The following is a 25,868-nucleotide window of genomic DNA, read 5'->3' on the forward strand; positions in this document are numbered from 1 at the left end:
CGGCGATGTCCACGCCGGTGTTAAAACTCAGTGAAAATGGCCCAGCGCCCATTTTCACTGAGTTCTGTGCATGCGCAGTAAAGAAATCTCAGGGAAAATGGCAGCTGCACCATTTTCCCAGAGATCTGCGCATGCGCAGTAGAGTCTAAGCGCTCTAGCGCTCAGACTCTCAGCACTGCCGGCAGAGAGGAGGGGCCCCGAACGGAGGAGGCTGCACCCGGGCCTCCCCCTCTCTTAAAACACCCCTGGAAACAGAGGCGACCCCCTAGCAAACTCCCAACAGGCAGACAAACTGTTTGTGAAGTCCTGCTCCCTCCTCCCTTCCTGGCTCAGCTGGCTGTCAGCTATAGTCAGTGGCGCAGAGCTGAGCTCCCAGACGCAGCATCTCACAGCAGGTTCCCTTCCTCCCCACTCACCCCTTTGGCCTGCAGGGCAGTAAATCAACATAGTTTGCTGATTGAGACTGCTTTCTACACCCGGGCATCTAAACAGTGCTGATAACAGGAGGTCCAGGAAGTGGCTGTGTGCTGGGGGCATGGCTACAGTTACATGACAGGACTGTGGGCTAATAGAAACAGTATAGTGTTGGAAGGGTGGAACCTGTTCTGTATACACTGTACACAGGTAGAGGAAGCATAAAGGAACTGTGTGTTCTATTTTTCTGTCCTGTGTTCCACTTGAGTTTGCTGCACAGTGAGAGCACACTGCATTCCTGCACCCAGAGACCAGCCAGAGGGACTATCCTGCCAGCCAGCCACAGGGACCAGCGTATTGAAGAGGGACCGTCCTGCCAGCCAACCAGAGGAACCATCCTGCCAGTCAGCCTGTTACAGAGGGGCCAGACAACCAGTAAGAGATCTTACTGCTAAATTCCCTAGGCAGGGTATTACAGGTTGAGTCTCCCATGTGTACAATACAATAAAGGGTGTCTGTAATGGGTCTACTATGTTTTGCCGGCTCTTGGGCATCCCGGTGCCCAGCATATCAAATGCCTCTTGTCTGTAATAGGTGTAATAGGTTTTAAAACATACCTTGTATTTCATAATATTAAAAATGACATATCAGGTCCTATCAGTGAAATACTAAAACTATAGAAACGTGTGTAAAAGTACAGAAAGTATGTATAAAAATACTATGAAAAAAAAACATGTGTCTGCTAATTTGTCCTCTTTTTGGTTAGTTTCTCATAAATAACACTGTACACATTCTATGAGGTATCAACTTGGAATTGTTCGCACCATATAATTAACCATCTACAAGGTGGCCCCACAGTAGCCTCACCAGAGCCAGCCCTAACCAATATGATGCCCTAGGCAAGATTTTGGCTGGTGCCCCCTAGCACCGCCGCTAGTTCTGCAGGACATGTTTGGCATGAGTCAGCTGGCAGCTCTGCTAACGTTGGGGGCCTTTTGTTTATGAAAATGCATCTTATTTGCATTACTATGTGGCTAGGATGCACAAGCAGCTTTGCTGATTAAAATGATATGCAGCATGCCTATATTCTGTGCGAGACTGTGGCTGTATCTGCATACGAAATGCTATATTACAGTGATTTCCACAGAATATAGGCATGCGGCATATCATTTTAATCAGCAGATTCTGCTGGTGCCCCTAAGCATACCAAATGCCCTATGCATTTGCCTAGCTTGCCTATGCCTAGGGCCGGCCCTGAGCCTCACAAATGAGTATTCGTTACAACTGTCTTCAAGTTCCTGTATAGTACTGGTCCTATAATGTGTATGAAACAGTTTATATATTAGTGGGAGAGATCCATCACTACTGCATATGTAGGTTGTTTATAAATAGGCCACTTCGGATACAGCAGATGTCATATCTCACAGTATACTTCTTATTAGGCTCATTTAAATGTACCCAAAATGGATGGAATAAGCAAATATAGTGCAGTTCTGTTTAATAATTTTAAAATTTCACATGACAAAAGCAAAAAACATATAAACTCCACACAGATCACGTGTATTTCCAGTCCCACCCCACTATTATTCTAAGTAATTATAGGTATTATTACATTGTTACTGTTTATCATCTTAATATAAGGTGCTTATATAGAGTCAGTCAATCATCAAGGTTTATAATATTTCATAACAATGTCAACATATAATTAACCTTTATTGACTGACTCTATTTCAGCACCTCATATTAATATGAGAAATAGATGAGAATAATTACTGCAGACATTTGTTTTCATTCAATATATTTTCTCATACGTCCTAGAGGATGCTGGGGTCACCATAGAACCATGGGGTATAGACGGGATCTGCAGGAGACATGGGCACTTTAAGACTTTGAAAGGGTGTGAACTGGCTCCTCCCTCTATGCCCCTCCTCCAGACTACAGTTTTAGAATTGTGCCCAGTGAGACTGGACGCACTACAGGGAGCTCTACTGAGTTTCTCTGAAAAATACTTTTGTTAGGTTTTTTTATTTTCAGGGAGGCTGCTGGCAACAGTCTCCCTGCTTCGTGGGACTTAGGGGAGAGAAGTATGACCCACTTCCAGTGAGTTCAAGGGCTCTGCTTCTGGCCACAGTACACCATTAGCTCCTGTGGGTGCTGATCGCTGGGTACGCCTAGATGCTCACTCCCGCAGCCGTCACCCCCTTACAGAGCCAGAAGTCAGGTGAGTAACAAAAGAAAAGAAGACTTCTTCTTCAGTGATGGCATTTTCTGAGGTACAATGCAGCAGGCAGACGCTGCACGCCAAGCTCCCACACACAGCACTACAGGGTGCAGGGCGCGGGGGGGGGGGGGGGGGGAGGGGGGGGGGGCTGGGCAGCTAAAAAACATCCTCTTTATTCCACTGGCAAGAGAGGACATTAGTGCCACGGCACTGTCCTAACCCCCGGCAATATAAATATCAGAAAAAGCAAGACAGAAGTGCGCCATTAAGGGGTCGGGGCTTCTTCCTCACTGCTCACGGCGCCATTTCCTCTCCGCATGCTGGAGAGACGCTGGTCCTCCTCACACTGACAAGTACCAGGGGCACAAAACGGGGGGGAGGAATGTAAATTGATGCAATGTATGTGATAGTAAAAGCGCTATGGGTCTGAGGCAATTTCTTGGTGATTTCAAACCCGTTGATTTAGTGCTGGGTTGTGAGCTGGCAAATCTCCTCTGTGTCTCTATGTCAGACTTTACTGTGGGTCTGTCCCCTATATGCCGGGTGTGTCTGTGGGTGTTTGGTGCACGTGTGTCGACATGTCTGAGCCTGAAGGCTCTTCCCAGGAGGAGGCTGTATTAGGGACATAAACGGCTGCGGGGGTGACCCTGTCGGCACCGCCGACGCCTGATTGGGTAAATGTGTTGAATGCCTTGAATGCTAATGTGGCTTTTATTAGTAAGAGGCTAGATAAGTCTGAGTCTCAGACCCAAGCATGGAAGAATTCTGTGGAAGATATGTTATTGCAAAGTCAGGTTCCCTGAGGGTCACAAAAACGTACGTTGACCCAGTTCGCAGGCACTGATACCGACACGGACTCTGATTCCAGTGTCGACTATAGCGATTCCAGATTAGATCCAAAATTGGCAAAGAGCATTCAGTACATGATTGTGGCGGTTAAAGAAGTATTACATATCACTGAGGACCCGGCTGTCCCTGATAAAAGGGTCTGTATGTATAAGGAAAGGAAACCTGAGGTGACGTTTCCTCCCTCTCATGAACTGAACACGCTATTTGAAAAAGTCTGGGAAGGTCCTGACAGAAAATTTCAGATTCCCAAAAGAATTACGGTAGCTTATCCGGATAGGGAAAAGTGGGAGTCACCCCCCTCTGTGGACAAGGTCCTGTCACGTTTATCTATAAAGGTGGCTCTCCCATCACCTGACACGGCGGCCCTTAAGGATCGTGCGGATCGTAAACAAGAAACTACGTTAAAGTCAATTTATGCGATCACAGGTACGCTATTCAGACCTGTCATTGCGTCTGCGTGGGTAAGATGGTTGCGGCCTATGAGGCCATTCAGTTTGGCAGGTTCCATGCCAGAGTGTTCCAGTGGGACCTGTTGGAAAAGTGGTCCGGGTCCCACCTACACATGCACCGGAGGATAATCCTGTCTTTCAAGACCAGGGTATCACTCCTGTGGTGGCTGCACAGCTCTCACCTCCTAGAGGGGCGCAGGTTCGGGATACAGGACTGGATCCTAGTGACCACGGATGCAAGCCTCCGAGGCTGGGGGGCAGTCACAATGGGAGAAAACTTCCAAGGAAGATGGTCAAGTCAGGAAACTTGTCTCCACATAAATTTTCTGGAGTGAGGGGCCATTTACAACGGCCTTCTACAAGTGGAACATCTTCTTCGAGATCTGCCTGTACTGATCCAGTACAATTTCTACCGAAGTTGGTTTCCTCTTTCCACATGAACCAACCTATTGTGGTGCCTGTGGCTACTGACGCATTCGCTGAGTCAAAATCTCTGGATGTGGTCAGAGCTTTGAAGATTTATGTCGCCAGAACGGCTCAGATTAGGAAAACAGAGTTTGTCCTGTATGCTCCCAACAAGGTTGGGTGTCCTGCTTCCAAGCAGACCATTGCACGCTGGATCTGTAACACGATTCAGCATGCTCATTCCACGGCTGGATTGCCGTTACCGAAATCGGTGAAGGCCCTTTCTACTAGAAAGGTGGGCTCATCCAGGAAGTTGATTTTGAGGGAGTTCGTGGTGTGGCTTGCAGGAGCTTGGGTATAAGAGGAATAAGGGATTTAGGTGTTAGTGGACTGCTTATGCTCTTACCCAAAGTTTCACAACTTGACACTAACTTCCGATGAATGCGCTGCAGGTGACGTATAAGGGAAGATGTTCCTAGGTGGTTAACGTCCTTACCCCTACTTATTACAGATTGACAGGTGCAACACATGGCTTGACACCTGTTCTCCAGATTTGCTGAGAAATAATTCCACACCGAAGATGTAGCTTTTTTGGTATTTTGCCCAGGCATCACAATGGGCTTATTCATCGCGCAGACAACAGGTGTCTCCCCCGGTGCCTGATTTAAACAAACCACATCACCATCAGAATCCTCATCGTCAACTTCCTCATCAGCGCCAGCAACACCCATATCCTCATCCTGGTGTACTTCAAAAGTGACATCTTCAATTTGACTATCAGGAACTGGACTGTGGGTGCTCCTTCCAGCACTTGCAGAGGGCGTACAAATGGTGGAAGGAGCCACCTCTTCCAGTGTTGGAAAGGTCAGGCTTCGCAACTGCCAACACACTTGGACTCTCCTTGGGGATTTGTGATACCATCTTATAACGCACAGTTCTTAACTTATCATTTTTCTAGCAGGAGGATGAGGGCTTCCATCATCATGTGAAACTTATCCACTAGTCATGAACATAGGCCAGGATCTTAGCCGTTCCTTGCTACTCCATGTCGTAAACGGTATATTGGCAGGTTTACGTTTCTTCCCAGACCATTACATTTCTTTGGGTCTTTTTACTGAACTTTGGCTTTTTGGATTTTACATGCCCTCTACTGTGACATTGTGCATCGGCCTTGGCAGAGGACGTTGATGGCATTTCATCGTCTATGTCATGACTAGTGGCAGCAGCTTCAGCACTAGAAGGAAGTGGCTCTTATCTTTCCCTATTTTATCCTCCAAAGTTTTGATCTCCATTAATTTTTCTGGAGTTATATAACAATATGCGGGACAGGAGAGTATACCCCTACACCACACAGGGCAAACCCTGTGAAAATGATTTTGATTAAATATTAATAACCCCTTTTATTTGGAGTAAATAATGGCCCTCATTCCGAGTTGTTCGCTCGTTCTTTTTCATCGCATTGCAGTGAAAATCCGCTTAGTACGCATGCGCAATGTTCGCACTGCGACTGCGCCAAGTAACTTTACTATGAAGAAAGTAATTTTACTCACGGCTTTTTCATCGCTCCGGCGATCGTAATGTGATTGACAGGAAATGGGTGTTACTGGGCGGAAGCACGGCGTTTTAGGGGCGTGTGGCTGAAAACGCTACCGTTTCCGGAAAAAACGCAGGAGTGGCCGCAGAAACGGTGGGAGTGCCTGGGCGAACGCTGGGTGTGTTTGTGACGTCAACCAGGAACGACAAGCACTGAACTGATCGCACAGGCAGAGTAAGTCTGAAGCTACTCAGAAACTGCTAAGTAGTTTGTGATCGCAATATTGCGATTACATCGGTCGCACTTTTAAGATGCTAAGATACACTCCCAGTAGGCGGCGGCTTAGCGTGTGTAACTCTGCTACATTCGCATTGCGACCGATCAACTCGGAATGAGGGCCAATATACAGCACAGGACAGCACCACTGAACTTATATGGCAACACCACTGGACTGGATTTATACGGCAGTACCACTGGAATTATACGCCAGTTCCACTGGAATTATACGGCAGGATCACTGAAATTATAAGTCAGTATCACTGGAATTATACAGCAGTACTACTGGATTTATACGGCAGTACCACTGGACTGGATTTATACGCCAGTACCATTGGAATTATACGGCAGTATCACTGGATTTATACACCAGTACCACTGGAATTATACAGCAGTATCACTGGACTGGATTTCTACGGCAGTACCACTGGACATATACAACAGTATCACTGGACATATACGGCAGTAACACTTAAATTATATGCAGTACCACTGGACATATACAGCAGTACCACTGGATTTATACGACAGTACCACTGAATTTATACGGCAGTACCACTGGACTTGATTTACACACCAGTACCACTGGATTTATATGGCATGATCACTGGACATATACAGCAGTATTACTGGAATTATATGGCAGTACCACTGGACATATATGGCAGTATCAGTGGACTGGATTTATACGCCAGTACCACTGTAGTTATACGCTAGTGCCACTGTAATTATAGGGCAGTATCATTGGAATTATACTGCAGTATCACTGGAATTATACAGCAGTATCACTGAAATTATATGGCAGTACCACTGGACATATACACCGGTACAACTGGATTTATACGGCATGACCACTGGAATTATACGGCAGAATCACTGGATTTATACGGCAGTATCACTGGACATATACGGCAGTACCACTGGACTGGAATTATATGCCAGTATCGCTGGAATTATACGGCAGTATCACTGGATCTATACAGCAGTATCGCTGGATTTATACGGCAGTACCACTGGACTTGATTTATACACCAGTACCACTGGATTTAAATGGCATGACCACTGGACATATACAGCAGTATCACTGGAATTATATGGCAGTACCACTGGACATATACGGCAGTATCAATGGACTGGATTTATACACCAGTACCCCTGTAATTATATGCCAGTGCCACTGTAATTATAGGGAAGTATCACTGAAATTATACGGCAGTATCACTGAATTTATACGGCAGTACCACTGGACATATACGGCAGTACCACTGGACTGGAATTATACGCCAGTACCGCTGGAATTATACAGCAGTATCACTGGATTTATACGGCAGTATCGCTGGATTTATACGGCAGTACCACTGGACTTGATTTATACACCAGTACCACTGGCTTTATATGGCATGACCACTGCACATATACAGCAGTATCACTGGAATTATATGGCAGTACCACTGGACATATACAGCAGTATCAATGGACTGGATTTATACGCCAGTACCACTGTAATTATACGCCAGTGCCACTGTAATTATAGGGAAGTATCACTGGAATTATATGGCAGTATCACTGGAATTATACGGCAGAACCACTAGACATAAACGGCAGTATCACTGGACTGGATTTATACGCCAGTACCACTGAATTTATACGGCATGAAAACTGGAAGTATAGGGCAGTATCACTGGAATTATACAGCAGTACCACTGGAATTATATGGCAGTAGCACTGGACATATACACCAGTACCACTGGATTTATACGGCATGACCACTGGAATTATACGGCAGTATCACTGGATTAATACGGCAGTACCACTGGACATATACGGCAGTACCACTGGACTGGAATTATATGCCAGTACCGCTGAAATTATACACCAGTACCGCTGGAATTATACGCCAGTACCACTGGAATTATATGGCAGTATCGCTGGACTTATACAGCAGTATCGCTGGACATATACAGCAGTATCGCTGGATATATACGGCAGTACCACTGGACATATACGGCAGCACAGGGACACCACCACTGGACTGATGCAGGATAACAGAGCACCACTTCAATGGACTGGACTTATATAGCAGCACTGGACATATGGCAGCAGAGGACACCACCACTGTGACTGAACTGATGCAGCACAACACAGCACCACTGCACTGGACTTATACAGCAGCACTGGACATATGGCAGCAGAAGACAAAACCACAACCACTGTGACTGGACTGATGCAGCACAAGACACTACCACTGAACTGATGCAGGACACTGAGTACGGAGACACATCCTCTCTCTACACTCTCCAATGCCGGAGTGAAAATGGCGGCGACGCGGAGCTGTTTATATGGAATCCAAACCCTGCGAGAATCCGACAGCGGGATGATTACTTTTTGCCTCATTTTGGTTTCCGAGTCAGGTGGGAAAACCCGAGCCTGACTCGGATTCGGGCTCGGGTAGTGAAGTCCGGTAGTGTTCTGTTCTCAGGGAACCAAACCCGCTCATTTCTAGTTACATTATACTGCACAGGACTATGGTGTATTTTCTACTGTGCATTGCTGGTATTAATCTGGTACATTATGATGCATGCACTAGCGGTATTTACTGTATATATTTATCATGGGGCCCAGACCGTGCACTCTCTAATGGTCTGCCAAGCCCCCAAGCATGGACCCCTATCACTGCATTCCCCCGGTAGGCCTTTCACGCCCCAGTCTGACACTGGCAGAATGTCTCATAGATCTAATTACAACACCAGTTAAAAGGAAAGAAGGTTGAAACTGTGTACATCCCTGACAAAGTCTGTAGAACAGGTGTAACATGAATTAGGAACTCTCAGCCTCAAATGACAGAATACCGGAACCCCGGACAAGGCAGCACCAAGAAAGAGACAATTGCAAGCCTGTGCTCCAGCTGAGGTTTAACCAGGGACGTGCAGTCAGGTGAGGTAGGAGGCAGTGCCTCCCCTGTCATAAATGATTAAAATAATACAAAGAAGATATTTATGACACATATTATGTGTCATAAGTGTGTATTTTAGCCTTTGTATTATTTGAATCATCTTTACTAAGTAATAAACCAGTTCTACACGTGAATCGGAGGCACCGCTCTCGGTGCCTCCCACTGTCTATGTGAAAGGGCCGGAAGCAAGGGGCGGAGCCAGGTATCTGGCAGTAAAAGCCCATTAAAAAAAGCCCTGAAAGCGGCACCTCTAGAAGCTTTGACAAGGGGTGTGCTTTCAGATATGAGAGCAAGCCTCTGTCACTGAATGATTGGGCAGTGGGTAGAGCAAAGCTCAGTGGCCACCCCCCACCCGAGCTTACACCAGTGGTTGCCGATAGTGCCCCCCGCCCTCCCCGTCGCCGCTGGGGGGTGGGGGGGGGGGGTTGAGAGGGAGAGAATTACCAATGTTATTCTGGAGACGGAGGAACTTCAGTGCAGCAGGGCAGGCTGTATCTGTAATGCGCATCCCTCTGCGGGAGAGAGCAGCCAGGTCGGCACAGCACGGGGGCAGGGGAGGGCTGGATGTGGTGAGGAGGTGGTCCGGAGGCAGGGCGGGGGCGGAGCAAGGGCGGGACGGGGGCAGAGCAAGGGCGGGGTCTCGCTGATGCCACTTTAAGCCACGCCCCCCGCTCTGTAATGCCGCGATCTCCTGCATTACACTGCAGGGGGTGTGGCTATGATGACGCGATTCTGCAAGAATCGCGTCATCAACTGCCCGGACCGCCCACTTTACACACAAAGTGGGCGGATGGGCAGGGGAACCCCCGATTCCGGGAGACTTGCCTGCTCTTCCGTGCGGCCGGGAGGGACACCCAATTTTCGGGAGCCTCCCGGCCATTCCGGGAGAGTAGGCAAGTATGGGTAACACCCATTGGCCTTCATTCCGAGTTGTTCGCTCGCTAGCTGCTTTTAGCAGCAGTGCACTCCTAGGCCGCCGCCCTCTGGGAGTGTATCTTAGCTTAGCTGAATAGCGAACGAAAGATTAGCAGAACTGCTACTAAATAATTCCCTGCAGTTTCTGAGTAGCTCCAAACCTAGACTGCGATCACCTCAGTCTGTTTAGTTCCTGGTTTGACGTCACAAACACGCCCTGCGTTCGGCCAGCCACTCTCCCGTTTCTCCAGCCACTCCTGCGTTTTCACCTGGCACGCCTGCGTTTTTCCGCACACTCCCAGAAAACGGCCAGTTTCCGCCCAGAAACACCCACTTCCTGTCACTCACACTCAGATCACTTCAACGATGAAAATTCTTCGTTCGGGCGTGAGTAAATCTACTAAATTTTTTGCCAAAATACTTAGCGCATGCGCACTGCGTATCATGCGCATGCGCATTTTTGCCTTAATAGCTCCGTTGCGAAAATCGTCAACGAGCGATCAAGTCGGAATGGCCCCCATTGCCTGAGCAACTTTTAGGGGGCCATTAAGTTATTTGTGCATACCCTGCTTGGCGTCTATTCAAATACTGTAGGTGCCCGATGGAGCAATTGAATTGCTGTGCCATTCGGGCGCTCATTAGTATGGGCGCGTCCAAACCACGGCCTTAAACACACATCAGGAGGCTACAAAAAGAAGTGTCTCTCTCATGGCTAACAGGTGTCTAGACAGTAATAATTGAATTGCTCCGTTTTGCACCCCCTAGTGGTAGCCGCAGTGGAAAACACTTAAATCGCCCCGTTAGTACATAAGCTTGAGCATTTAAGTTTTAGGGGTACATTTACTAAGCAGTGATAAGAGCAGAGAAGTGAGCAAGTGGAGAAATTTCCCCATCAACGAATCAGCAGCTCTGTATCATTTAATAGTATGCAAATTATAGATGATACTTCAGTGCTGATTGGTTGCCACAGGCACTTCTCTACTGGCTCACTTCTCCGCTCTTATCACTGCTTAGTAAATGTACCCCTTAATGTTTTAAAAGTATCTGCTATTTTTATTATTATTGCTATATTACAAGTGATATCTGTACAATATGTTACTATGTCATCATAGAATTTTTATGATCTTCTTTTTCTGCATGGTTGCTATATTCTAGTAATATATTCTTACTGATTAATACTGAAATTATCTGACTAGAGAATTAAAAAAAAATGTATATACCTCCTTAAGGTGTAACCCACCCACACACACACACCGCAAACTCACACACACTTATTCCAACATTGGGGGTCATTCCGAGTTGATCGCTAGCTGAAAATGTTTGCTGCGCAGCGATGATGAAAAAAAAGGCACTTCTGCGCATGCGTATGCGGCGCAATGCGCACGTGCAACGTACTTTCACAACGGCCGATGTAGTTTCACACAAGGTCTAGCGAAGCTTTTCAGTCACACTGCTGGCCGCAGAAGGATTGACATGAAGTGGGCATTTCTGGGTGTCAACTGACCGTTTTCAGGGAGTGTTTGGAAACACGCAGGCGTGGCGGGGTGAACGCAGGGCGTGTTCGTGACGTCAAAACAGGAACTGAACAGTCTGAAGTTATTGCAAGCACTGAGTAGGTCTGAAGCTACTGTGAAACTGCGCAAAATAATTTTCTAGCCGCTGTGCGATCCTTTCGTTCACACTTCTGCTAAGCTAAGATACACTCCCAGTGGGCGGCGGCCAGAGCCGGATTAAGGGGGGAGCACAGGGGACACATTACCCTGGGCCCCCCAAATTTAAGGGCCCCCCGTGTCTGCCGTGAAGCACTGGCAGTTTTGCATCATTTTTTTTTTTTTTATGAAGTTCAGCAAACTGTTTCAGAGACGGAGACAGCCTTATCTCCGACTCTGCACTCGGCGGGACCACCCACAGGCACTAACGAGCTGCTGAGAACTCTCCTCACAAAGAGCTCTGATCAGCAGAGCTCTGTACTGGACACATGAGTCACAGTGGAAGGAGCTGCTGAGCATGTGCAGCATGTGCAGCAGCTCCTGTGCGTAAACTAACTCAGTCAGAATCTCCTTCTCTTCTCTTACATTGGTTAGTGCTGTGTGTGTGTGTTTTTGTAGATATGCTGTTTATTTGTAGGTATGTAGTGTGTGTGATATCTAATCTACTTCTTACATAAGAGTGCGCCCACACAAGAGCCTTCTTTTCTCTTCCCATTTTTCAAAGTTTGCATACTTTCTGGCTCTGGGTGCACCACCAACTAGGACAGCATAACACATATACGTATATATTTTTATATACCTTTTACCAAAAAGGGCTAATTTTGCCGCTTTTTTCTCCCTTATTTGTTAAGGGTAACATACTGTCCAATTTTGGTCTCTCTTTCCTAATTCTACTATCATCTTTACCTAAAAAAATCCGGTGCCGGATCGCCCTTGGCTTCTGTACACTACAGAATCATATATATATATATATATATATACAATATCATATTGTTTTTCTACAGTGTATACATACGCTAATTTTCTGTTGAATAATATGTGCAATATGTTGTTACTGCCTCTAGCAGCTGTCTTCTTATACTTTTATCTATCCTATATATATATATACATATATATATATATATATATATACGCGCACACACATGTAAGGTACATCCCCTTCCTATATACACTATGGCCCTCATTCCGAGTTGTTCGCTCGCAAGGCGAATGTAGCAGAGTTACACACGCTAAGCCTACGCCTACTGGGAGTGTATCTTAGCTTCTTAAAAGTGCGACCGATGTATTCGCAATATTGCGATCACAAACCTCGTAGCAGTTTTAGAGTAGCTTCAGACTTACTCTGCCTGTGCGATCAGTTCAGTGCTTGTCGTTCCTGGTTGACGTCACAAACACACCCAGCGTTCGCCCAGGCACTCCCACCGTTTCTCCAGCCACTCCTGCGTCTTTTCCGGAAACGGTAGCGTTTTCAGCCACACGCCCATAAAACGCCGTGCTTCCGCCCAGTAACACCCATTTCCTGTCAATCACACTACGATCGCCGGAGCGATGAAAAAGCCGTGAGTAAAATTACTTTCTTCATAGCAAAGTTACTTGGCGCAGTCGCAGTGCGAACATTGCGCATGCGTACTAAGCGGATTTTCATTGCGATGCGATGAAAAATACCGAGCGAACAACTCGGAATGAGGGCCTATATTTAGTCCTGGGGCCCTCCTTGTCTAAAGAACCCCGGGCCCCCTGAAGCCTTAATCCGGCCCTGGCGGCGGCATAGCGTTTGCAGGACTGCAAAAAACAGCTAGCGAGCGATCAACTCGGAATGACCCCACTTGCTCCTAAGGAGATAATTTCACAAATTCAAGTTGTTTTCAAATGATTGTTCTTTAAGCAAGAAACACTATCCCTATGTCTGTAAATAATATTTATTGTTGGATGACTTTTCCATACCCTTTTATCATTGCTCATTGGAAATTGTTTGGTAATACATTTTTCTAATTTCTTAGAGGTGAAAAGATCTCTTTTTAGAAACGTTTTCTGTTGAAGGCCTCACTCATATATTCTACAGATGAAGCCATGCTAATCGTGGCTCCGCCTGCACCGCAGCGCGCCCACCTATCGCAGCGTCTGCGTGTGAGACGCGCACATTCCCCATTCACTGCAATGGGAGCGTCTCTGTGCACTCCTGTAGCGCAGATAGGTGCCGGTTCGCCTAGCCGCGCAGGGAGTGCACGTTTGCGATGGAGCCGCATCGGATGAGCGCAGCTCCATCTGTGTTTGATTTTCATTACTCTCTGACTCTTTTGAACTAGCCCAGCTGCATAGTGCTGAGGCCGTTCATAGGAGAGGATGGTCTGTTGCTGTTGTTGCATCAACTACAGTATGTTTTGTTTGAAATCCTTTTCTCGTAATCCGTAGAGGATGCTGGTGTCCATATTAGTACCATGGGGTATAGACGGGTCCACCAGGAGCCATTGGCACTTTAAGAGTTTAATAGTGTGGGCTGGCTCCTCCCTCTATGCCCCTCCTACCAGACTCAGTCTAGAAACTGTGCCTGAGGAGACAACATACTTCGAGAGAAGGAAATACACAGATAGTGACGAGATTCATACCAGCTCACACAACAAGGCAAATCCAGCAACAGGCCGGAAAACTCAGCAACAGCTGAAACAGTAAAATGTGCAGAACTTGCCTAGAACCAGGCAGTACTGAACTAAATAATCACTGCAGGATAAAGAAGCGCAGGGCGGGTGCACAGCATCCTCTACGGACTACGAGAAAAAGATTTACCGGTAGGTATATAAAATCCTATTTTCTCTTATATCCTAGAGGATGCTGGGGTCCATATTAGTACCATGGGGATTTACCAAAGCACCCAGAACAGACAGGAGAGCGCGCAGGCTCCTGCAGAACTGCATGACCAAACTTGAGGTCATCAGAGGCCAAAGTATCGAACTTGTAAAACTTAGCAAATGTGTTCAACCCAGATCAAGTGGCCGCTCGGCAAAGTTGCAAAGCCGAGACACCCCCCGGGCAGCCGCCTAGGAAAAACTCCCTTTACGAGTAGAGTGGGCCTTAACAGATTTTGGACACGGCAATCCTGCCGTAGAATATGCATACTGGATGGTGAACCTGATCCAGCGAGAAATCATCTGCTTAGAAGCAGGACACCCAATTTTCTTGGGATCATACAGGACAGATAGTCCGATTTTCTGTGACGAGCAGTCCTCTTCACATAGATCTTCAAAGCCCTCATAACATCCAACGCCTTTAAAACAATTAAGGAGTCAGTAGCCACTGGCACAACAATAGGTTGGTTGATATGAAAAGCAGACACAACCTTAGGAAGGAACTGTTGATGTGTCCTGAGTTCCACCCTTTCTTCATGAAAGACCAAATAGGGACTTTTATAGGACAAAGCCCCCAATTCCGACACACGTCGCGCAGAAGCTAAGGCCAACAAAGTGACATCCTTCCACATGTGAAATTTGACCTCAACCTCCTGTAGAGGCTCAAATCAATCCGATTGCAGTAAATGCAACACAACGTCCAAATCCCAGGGTGCTGTCGGCGCCACAAAGGGAGGCTGGATGTGTTAAGAGCTGGCGCTCAACCTCCATGCCATCAAATGTAACCGTAGTAAGTCCTGATAAGCGAATGGCCCTGTATTAGAAGATCTTCCCGAAGAGGCAAAGGCCTTGGATCTTCCAGCAATAGATCCAGCAGATCCGCGTACCAAGCCCTCCTTGGCCAGTTCGGAGCAATGAGGATTACCAGAACCTTTGTTCTTCTTACAAGCTGTAGAACTCTTGGAATGAAATGAAGTGGAGGGAACACATACACTGGCGGGAACACCCACGGTGTTACCAGTGCATCCACTGCCACTGCTTGCGGGTCTCTCTACCTGGAACAGTACCTCCGCAGCTTCTTGTTGAGGCGGGAGGCCTTCATGTCTATGTGAGGAACTCCCCACCAACCGGTTACCACCTCGAACACCTCCGGGTGGAGGCCCCATTCTCCTGGATGGAGATCGTGTCTGCTGAGGAAGTCTGCTTTCCAGTTGTCCACTCCCAGAATGAGTAACTGTAGTACTGGTCGCACAGGTTTAATTCTTATTATGAGAAAGACCCCAATTTATATTATTCAAAACACATCTGCGTTATTCGTAACCATTTAGGGGGTGCTACCACAGGCAAAATAAATCTGCATGAAAGAGAATTGAAGATTGCCGACATCGCCACTGCATGTCTTTCTGCCCAGAGGAGGATTTTTGTCACCTCTGACATTGCAGCCCTGCTCTTCGTTCCTACTTGTCGGTTTGTGTAGGCCACTGTAGTCATGTTGTCCGACTGCACCTGAACAGCCCGATCCTATAGAAGGTGTGCTGCTAGAAGAAGGCCGTTGTACACGGCTCTTAGCGTCAGGATGTTTATTGGAAGAAGGGATTCCTGACTTGACCAACCTTCCTTGGAAGGTTTCCCCTTGAATGACTGCTCTCCAACCATTCGTGGTTAGAAGGATCCAGTCCTGAACCCCGAACCTTCGGCCCTCCAGAAGGTGAGGCAGTTGCAGCCACCAGAGGAGTGCATGTGTAGTTAAAATCCTGACCACTGGTCCAGTAGATCCAGTTGAAAGGACCAAACATGAAATCGTCCGTACTGCAGAGCCTCGTAGGAGGCAACCATTTTCCCCAGAAGGCGGATGCACTGATGAACCGATACTCAGATAGGCTTCAAGACATCCAGGACCATTGCTTGTATCACCAACGCTTTCTCTACCGGGAGAAACACCCTCTGCACCTCCGTGTCAAGGATCATCCCCAGGAAAGACAGCCTCCTTGAGCAGATGCGTTGTGAGAGCAATGGACCATAATAACTTCTCCCTGGACGATGCCTTGATCAGCAGATCTTCCAGATATGGAATTATGTTCACCCCCTGATTGCGGAGGAGAACCATCATCGCTGCCATCACCTTGGTGAAGACCCTCGGTGCTGTGGAGAGACCGAGTGGCAGTGCTTGAAACTGATAGTGATCGTCTAACAGTGTAAACCTGAGATAAGCCTGATGCGGCGACCAAATCGGAATGTGGAGGTACGCATCCTTGATATCCAGGGACACCAGGAACTCACCCTCCACCAGACCTGAGATCACCGCTTTTAGAGACCCCATTTTGAACTTGAACTCCTTTAGATAAGGGTTCAGCGACTTCAAGTTCAGGATTGGCCTGACCGAACCATCCGTTTTCGGTACCACAAAAAGCTTAGAATAGGAACCTTTGTTCAGCTGATGAGGCGGAACTGGAACAATGACCGACTTCTGACATTAACAATTTTTTTATGGCGTCCAGAAGGATTTCCCTGTCTGCCGGCAAAGCCGGCAAGCCTGACTTGAAGAATCGGTGAGGTGGAAGAGTTTGAAACTCCAGCCTGTACCCCAGGGACACAATATCCAGTACCAGGGATCAAGGCCAGACGACATCCAGACGTGGCTGAAATGTCGGAGTCTCGCTCCCACCTGACCGAACTCCAGGCTGAGCGGTCTGCCGTCATGCTACGGATTTTGAGGCACCAGAAGCTGGCTTCTGGTCCTGGGAACCTGCAGGTGCTGGTTTCTTGGATTTGGCTTGACTACCTCTAAACAAGATGTGAGCAAGTTTGTCCTTTCTAGTCCTAGCGGGCCGAAAGGACTGTGATGTGTTGGGAGTAAACGGTTGCTTCGTAACCAGTGCAGCTGAGGGAAGAAAAGGAGACTTAACTGCGGTAGCCGTGGCAATACACGCATCCAGCATATCCCCAAAAAGATCCTGACCTGTATAGGGTAGGTTCTCGACGTTGGCAGACCATTGGTGCAGCCAGAGACCCCAGCGAGCCGAGACAGACATGGCGAAGATCCCCGCAGCCATGTAACCCAGATCCTTCATAGTTTCTACCAGGAAGCCTGCAGAATCCTGTATGTTATGTAAAAACAAATCAACGTCACCTTTATCCATAGTAGTCAAGTCCTCCTGCAGAGTGATTGACCACTTTGCTATTGCTTTTGAAATCTATGCACAGGCAATAGTGGGCTACAAGATCACCCCTGTACCCATGTAAATGGATTTGAGCGTAGCATCAACCTTCCGATCTGCCGGGTCTTTCAACGCGGTGGATCCTAGGACAAGTAAGACCACCTGCTTTGATAGTCTGGAGACAGATGCGTCAACTATAGGTGGGGTATCCCATGTTTTCCTACCTTCCTTCGGGAAGGGAAAAGCAACCAGAACCCTTTAGGGATCTGGAATTTTTTCTCCAGGTTTTCCAGGATTTTTTCAAATATAGCATTTAATTCCTTAGAGGCAGGGAAGGTGATCGGGGCTTTCTTACTATCCGTGAAAAAAGCCTCCTCAACCTGCTCAGGGAATGTGTCAGCAATATGCAACACATCCCGCATGGCCTCAATCATCAACTGCACCCCCTTGACAAGTGATGCCGTCCCCCTCGACACATCCCCATCACCGTCTGCAGTGTCAGAATCGGTATCCGTGTCATCCTGCGTAATGTGTGTAGTTTATGAGAATGCACCGCAGGGGGCCCCGAGGGAGCAGTATCGGGCCATACAGCCATCGAGGTCTGTAATACCTGAGTTGCAGTTTCAGTCCTAGCAACCCTTTCAGAAATCTGAGAAATAGTCCTCCTAAGAGAGGCTAAGCACTCTAGTTCCCTAGCCAGGATCTGCGCTACAACAGTGCAATCCTGATTACATGGGATGGGATCTTCCTGAGAAGATATATCCTCTGCAGCATATGAGACAGAGTCTCTAGACATGTTTGCTTGCATACCCCGCACACCCCACATACGTGGGGTAAAGGGTAGACAGATTCCCCCCCCCCCAAGAATGGCAGAGAGACACAGGGATTAGAGCCAACCCACACACAGCGCTATATAGGTATAGGGAGACCCTTACCAGCGCTGTGTCCCTTAATGGTGACACAGTCTATATACAGCCTCCCCTCCCTTCTACAACCCCCTGGTACCGTACAGATAACTGGAGTTGCTCTGGAGAGACTGATCTTCCACTGGCAGTGTGTCTGCAGGCAGGAAAATGGCGCTGATTGCTGCTGGGTCCGCTCTGAGGAGAAGCTCCGCCCCCTTAATGGCGCTGTCTTCCTGCTCTTCTGTAGATTATACTGGCCTGAGGAATTTGTGCTGGCTGAGATCCAAGGACCCCGACAGGCTGACTGGTCAGTGTAGGGTTAAGGCGCCGGCTCAGGGCGCCCCTAACAGCGCCTCACCAAGTACCGCTGAGCCCCCGGAGCGCACTTAGTATTGTGTTCCTACCCTGTAGCCGCCATCTTCACATTGGCTCTCTGCTTGTTAGGGAGCCGATGACTCACTCGTCACATCTTCAGCTCTACAAGGGGGTGGCGGCATGCTGCCGGGGTGAGCGTTCCCCTGCGGTGGGGAGCGATCAAGCCCCTCTGGAGCTCAGTGTCAGCAGAGACAGTGGCACAGACCCTGCAGGGTGGACACTGCTCCCCCCCTCAGTTCATCGATGCAGGGAGGCTGTTGCCAGCAGCCTCCCAGTAAAATAAAAAACTCTAAATTAAACTTTTACTAAGAAATCTCTGTAGAGCTCCACTAGCTGTGACCGGCTCCTCTGGGCACATTTTCTAAACTGAGTCTGGTAGGAGTGGCATAGAGGGAGGAGCCAGCCCACACTATTAAACTCTTAGAGTGCCAATGGCTCCTGGTGGTCCCGTCTATACCCCATGGTTCTAATATGAAACCCAGCATCCTCTAGGACGTAAGAGAAACATTTATACAAAATCAACCCGTATACCAGACAAACTCCGCATTCATAGGATACTTCATGTTACTGTTACATGATATTATGATTTTACAGTGCAGCTCCCGACTCTGTCATTTGGGAGGAGCCGGCATTTTGGTGGCAACCCTCAGAGGATGACACCCATGTGCAGCCCACACAAAAGAACCCCCCCACGACCTCCCCCCCCCCCAGTGATGTTACTGCATGCAGGGCCGGTTCTACGCCTTTTTGCGCCCCGGGCGGGTAGTAGGGGCATGGCTTCATACAGGGGGCGTGGTCAGTGATGCCCCCTGTACAGTAGTAGCGCCGCTGAAATGCTGTCCGGTGCGCGATGACGTCATTGCGCACTGCACAGTAAAGGTCCTCTCCACGAAGGGAAACTAGACGCATAGTGTCTAGTTCCCTTCACAGCGGGACGGCCTTCACAGCGGGACGCTGCGGCTGCGGGACACAGCGGGCAGCGGAGGGCACAGCAGTAATGGATCTTGCCATGGTGCGGCGCCCCGGGCAAAAGTCCTGCTTGCCCGTGGCAAGATCCGCTACTGACTGCATGTAAAGCCCATTGGACTCTAACCCTGTACACAAATATTACTTGCATTATGGTCCATCCACAATCTTCCAGCTTCTTCTCTATGGTGCTCATTCCGAGTTGATCGCTCGTTGCCGATTTTTGCGATCAAGTGAAAAAATGTTCAAAAATGCGCATGCGCATGGTACACATGGCGCATGTGCTAAGTACTTTCACACAAAACTTTGTTGATTTACACAAGCTCGAGCGTCGTTTTTTCATAGCTCGAGTGATCGTAGTATGATTGACAGGAAGTGGGTGTTTCTGGGCAGAAACTGGCCGTTTTCAGGGAGTGTGCTAAAAAACGCAGGCGTGCCAGGTAAAAACGTAGGAGTGGCTGGAGAAACGGGGGAGTGGCTGGCCGAACGCAGGGCATATTTGTGACGTCAAACCAGGAACTAAACAGACTAAGGTGATCGCAATCTAGAAGTAGGTCTGGAGCTACTCAGAAACTGCAAGGAATTATTTAGTAGCAATTCTGCTAATCTTTCGTTCGCTATTCTGCTAAACTAAGATACACTCCCAGAGGGCAGCGGCCTAGCGTGTGCAATACTGCTAAAAGCAGGTAGCGAGTGAACAACTCGGAATGACCACCATTGTCCTGTGTGGTAAGACCTGAAGGAGGACAGAAGATCGATATTTGTGTACTGCTTATACTTTATATAGACATTTACATTTCTAACAAACTACCAATGTTTTATCTTTCTTTTACAGTAGACTCCGTTCGCCATGGACTCTGTCACAATTCTGCTGTTCACTGTGGTCATCCTATACTTGGTCTATGTTTTTAACAATCAGAAACAACACAAGTACAAGAATTTCCCCCCGGGACCAACGCCTTTGCCGATCATTGGGAATATACACATGATTGACATGGCAAAGCCTCAGAAGACATTTGCAGAGGTAATACAACACATCTGCTGTCACAATATTCTATATGCCTACAATCAAAAATAAAATGAGTTTTATGGTAAGAACTTACCTTTGTTAAAACGCTTTCTGTGAGGTACACTGGGCTCCACACGGATAGACATAGGGGGGTGTAGAGTAGGATCTTGATCCGAGGCACCAACAGGCTGAAAAAGCTTTGACTGTTCCCAGAATGCATAGCGCCGCCTCCTCTATAACCCCACCTCCCTGCACAGGAGCTCCGTTTTTAGTTAACCAGCCCAATGCAGTAGCAGGAATAGAGACGACAACGGTTAGTAGCCACATACACAACACTCTCACGACAGGAGAAGTGTCAGCGGCTAATGCCATACCAACCCAAAGAAGCTAAGTGCGTCAGGGTGTGCGCCTTATGGAGCCCAGTGTACCTCGCAGAAAGAGTTTTAACAAAGGTAAGTTCTTACCATAAAACTCGTTTTCTGCTGCGGGGTACACTGGGCTCCACAAGGATAGACATAGGGGGTGTCCTAAAGCAGTTCCTTATGGGAGGGGACGCACTGTAGGGGGCAAAGAACCCTGCGTCCAAAGGAAGCGTCCTGGGAAGCTGCAGTATCGAAGGTATAGAACCTTATGAACGTGTTCACTGAGGACCACGTAGCCGCCATGCACAATTGTTCAAGGGTCGCACCACGGCGGGCCGCCCAAGAAGGTCCAACAGAGTAGAATGGGCCGTAATGTGAGCAGGAGCTGATAGACCAGCCCTCACATAAGCATGTGCAATTACCATTCTAATCCATCTGGCCAAAGTCTGCTTGTGAGCAGGCCAGCCCCGTTTGTGAAATCCAGACAGCACAAAGAGAGAATCAGATTTTCTAATCAAAGCAGTTCTCTTCACATAGCTACGGAGAGCCCGTACCACATACAAAGACCGCTCTTTGGGAGACAGATCAGGAGAAACAAGTGCCGGAACCACAATCTCCTGGTTAAGGTGGAACGAAGAAACCACCTTAGGTAAATATCCGGGACAAGTCCTAAGAACCGCCCGGTCACGGTGAAATATCAGATATGGGGAACTACAGGACAGGGCACCCAAATCCGACACTCTTCTAGCTGAAGCAATAGCCAGAAGAAACACCACCTTAAGGGAAAGCCACTTAAGATCATCTGATCCAATAGGTTCAAACGGAGACTCTTGTAACGCCTCCAAAACCACCGTCAAGTCCCACGGAGCCACAGGCGGGACATAGGGAGGTTGGATACGCAACACACCCTGAGTAAAGGTATGCACATCAGGTACGGTGGCAATTTTTCTCTGAAACCACACCGACAAGGCAGATATTTGTTAGGGTCTCCTGCCCTGTGCTGCCACGTCGTCATGGCAACCGGGAGACAAGTGCTAGTGGAGTAACCTGAGCGCAGCTGATACTCCGGTTCGGGTCTTTTGCTGTGCAGTGGTTATAGGCTCTGTGCACGGCAGGGGATCCGGTGCTGGTTTTTGTGCTCACAGTCTGTGAGGTCTGAGTGGGGCGTGGACAGCACCTGCTTTATAAGGCCTCTTTTCAGGGTAAGCAGATGCTGCTGAATCTTTGTTGGTTAGTCAGTTCATGAAAGTTAGCCAGTACTGTGTAGCTTTGTATTTGTTTGTTGCTTACTGCAAATAGGCCTGGGAATTTGGTATTAAACTCTGCCAATCCAGACCTAGCAGTAAGACTGGAGTCAGTCGTTTAGCTTGCTGGGGTTCTGTTACTACTCTGTGAACTTAGCAAGTTTGCGGCTGTATTCTAAGACTTGCCTGTCTAATCCTGTCTCACTGTGCTAGGTGTCAGGGGTCAGTTTAGTGGCAGTAAGCTAAAACCTGTGCACTGCAAGTGAGAATTAGGATTGTGGAGATTCTCCTTGTGTCTATCATTCCATCTCTGACCAAGGAGTTTACTGCCACACCCGTTGGTAACCCTTTAGGGTTTTGCTGTTGCCCTTAGCAACAGCATTTCGGGTTCTCTACGTATTAAAACACAACATCTTGCTTTTTCCATCTTAGCAGTTCTAATACAAGGGAGATACCCAGTTCCTTAGCCTCTGGGCTTCTCTGTTCACTTTGTGTGTATTTTGTTACCCTATCACCTTCTGTGTACGTTATGTCATATCCCCCAGTTTGTCTGTGAGTCCATCTGTTTTGCATAACAGTTCAAACACCAGTACATTCCTGCAGACACTGGAGTGCATAACAGTTCTGACACCAGTACTTTCCTGCTGGCACTGGTGTGCATAACATATTCAGCAGCCTAATACTCCTGTTGAAATTTTGTGGGAATATGGAGCATACCCCTCAAAATACGTTGCAACAGGTGGTCGATCAGGTGCAGGTCCTGACTCGACAATTTAATGATTTGTCCATTAAAATGCACACCTCCCAGGCTGCTGGCGGAGCTCCCGCAGCAACAGCACCTGCAGGGGTTAAGGAGCCGAAAGTAAATCTCCCGGATCGTTTTTCTGGAGATCGCTCGCAGTTCTTTTGTTTCAAGGAGAGCTGCAAGCTATACTTCCGGCTTAGGCCTCAGTCTTCTGGGTCGGAGATTCAGCGGGTGGGCATAGTGATTTCCTTGCTACAAGGAGACCCACAGGTCTGGGCATATGGGTTGCAGCCTGACTGTCCATCGCTTAAAAGTGTTGATGCTTTTTTTACGGCACTGGGCATGTTGTATGATGACCCTGACAAGACGGCCTCAGCCGAGGCTCAGATTTCGATCCTTAAGCAAGGGCGAAGGCCAGTTGAGGTTTACTGTACGGAGTTTCGGAGGTTGGCCCATGATACCCAGTGGAATGACCCAGCCCTGAGACACCAGTACCGAAGAGGTCTTTCTAACCAGATAAAGGACCAACTGGTACAATATCCCTTGCCTGATAGCTTGGATCAGCTCATGCAGTTATCCATCCGGGTGGATAGACGGCTGAGAGAGCGTAGGCTTGAAAGGGAGACTGAGATTTCCTTCCTTCCCAAGGGAACCTCAGACTCTGAGGAATTTTCTGAGGAGCCTATGCAGATTGGGGCTACCCGCCTCTCCTCGCGTGAGAAGACGCGGAGGAGACAGCAGGGGTTGTGTTTGTACTGTGGGAATAAAGGTCATGTGGTAGTATCATGCCCAGAAAAGCCGGAAAACTTCAGGGCCTGAGGGTGATGGGAAATATCCTGTCAGGCCAGAAGTCAGAATTTCCCAAGAAGACTTTTATCATTCCGGTGACCTTGAAGATCCTCGGTCAAACTGTCAAGACTGAGGCCTTTGTGGACAGTGGGGCCGACGGGGTTTTTATGGACCGCCAATTCGCCCTGAAACACTCTGTTCCCTTAGTACCCTTGGCATCGGAAATTGAGATTTGTGGGTTAAACGGGGAACCATTATCCCAAGGTAAAATTACCTCTTGCACTAGCCAGATTTCTTTGTTTATTGGAGCCACACACTCTGAAAAATTGTCCTTTTATGTGACTGTCTGTACTTTTGCCCCATTGGTGTTGGGGTTACCCTGGTTAAGGGCCCACAATCCTCAATTTGACTGGGTCTCTGGGGAGATTCTTAGTTGGGGTACTGATTGTTTCAGGAGTTGCTTGAGCCTTCCAGTCAGGCTCTCGCAGCTAAGTTTGCCAGGATTGCCAGGGTGTTATGCAGATTTTGCGGACGTGTTCTCCAAAAAAGTTGCAGAGGTACTACCTCCCCATCGCCCCTATGACTGTGCCATTGATTTGTTGCCAAATGCTAAGCTACCCAAGAGCAGGTTGTACTCCCTGTCACGTCCTGAGACTCAGGCTATGGCAGAGTACATTCAGGAGAACTTGGCTAAGGGATTTATCAGACCTTCACAGTCTCCAGTTGGGTCGGGGTTCTTCTTCGTGGGTAAAAAGGACGGTTCGTTGCGACCCTGCATCGACTTCAGGGAATTGAACCGTATCACGATTAAAAACTCATACCCACTGCCTCTCATTTCGGTCTTGTTTGACCAGCTTCGTACTGCCACCATTTTTTCTAAGATTGACCTACGCGGTGCGTACAATCTAATCCGAATAAGAGAGGGGGATGAATGGAAGACTGCCTTTAATACCCACTCAGGGCATTATGAATATTTGGTGATGCCTTTTGGGCTCTGTAATGCCCCGGCAGTCTTCCAGGATTTCATGAATGATGTGCTCAGGGAATATTTGGATAGATTCTTAGTTGTATACTTAGATGACATCCTAATCTTCTCCCATTCCCTGGAGGAACATCGGAAGCATGTACGCTTAGTCCTCCAGAAACTCAGAGACCACCGGCTTGGGGCGAAGCTGGAGAAGTGCGAATTTGAAGTTCAGCAAATCGCATTTCTAGGATATATTATCTCCCCAGAAGGTTTCCAAATGGAGGGTTCCAAGGTACAGGCAGTCCTGGATTGGGTGCAGCCCACTAGTTTGAAGGCGCTTCAGCGTTTCCTGGGCTTTGCGAATTTTTATAGACGATTTATCGCTGGATTTTCGTCTATAGTGGCGCCCTTGGTGGCACTCACTAAGAAAGGGGCGGATGTTGCTCACTGGTCTTGTGAGGCTAAAGCGGCTTTTGCCCGTCTCAAAAGGGCATTTGTTTCGGCCAAGGTGCTGCGACACCCAGATCCAGAGCGTCCTTTTGTGGTGGAGGTGGATGCCTCTGAGATGGGTATTGGGGCAGTGCTTTCTCAGATGGGAGTGTCTGATAATCGCCTTCATCCCTGTGCTTACTTTTCCCGTAAATTTTCGCCTGCCGAGATGAATTATGACGTGGGTAACCGGGAATTGTTGGCTATTAAGGATGCACTCGAGGAGTGGAGACACTGGCTTGAGGGGGCTAAGTTTGTGGTCTCAATTCTCACTGACCATAAGAATCTGGCATATTTAGAGTCAGCGAAGCGTCTCAATGCCAGGCAGGCACGATGGGCTTTGTTTTTTGCTCGCTTTCATTTTTTGATAACATATCGCCCTGGGTCAAAAAACATCAAGGCTGATGCGCTCTCGCGGAGTTTTGCTCCAATCCAGGAGACCACCGAGGAGCCGTTGCCCATTGTTTCCCCATCATGTATTAAAGTGGGCATTACCCAGGACCTCTTATC

At 48.0% G+C, this 25,868-nt stretch overlaps 1 protein-coding gene across 1 annotated transcript in view; it reads left to right on the top strand.

Annotated features, from left to right (window-relative positions):
• The first annotated feature begins 218 nt into the window (after positions 1-218).
• Positions 219-25,868, top strand: part of LOC134908916 (cytochrome P450 2C5-like) — a 104,371-nt gene continuing 78,721 nt past the window's right edge. Inside the window, exons 1-2 of the mRNA XM_063915155.1 lie at positions 219-849; positions 20,589-20,777. Coding sequence (XP_063771225.1) covers positions 20,604-20,777 — 174 coding nt within the window. The 5' untranslated portion in view covers positions 219-849; positions 20,589-20,603. The remainder of the gene's footprint in view (positions 850-20,588; positions 20,778-25,868) is intronic.

This window comes from Pseudophryne corroboree, chromosome 4 (assembly GCF_028390025.1).
Source record: "Pseudophryne corroboree isolate aPseCor3 chromosome 4, aPseCor3.hap2, whole genome shotgun sequence".
NCBI lineage: Eukaryota > Metazoa > Chordata > Amphibia > Anura > Myobatrachidae > Pseudophryne > Pseudophryne corroboree.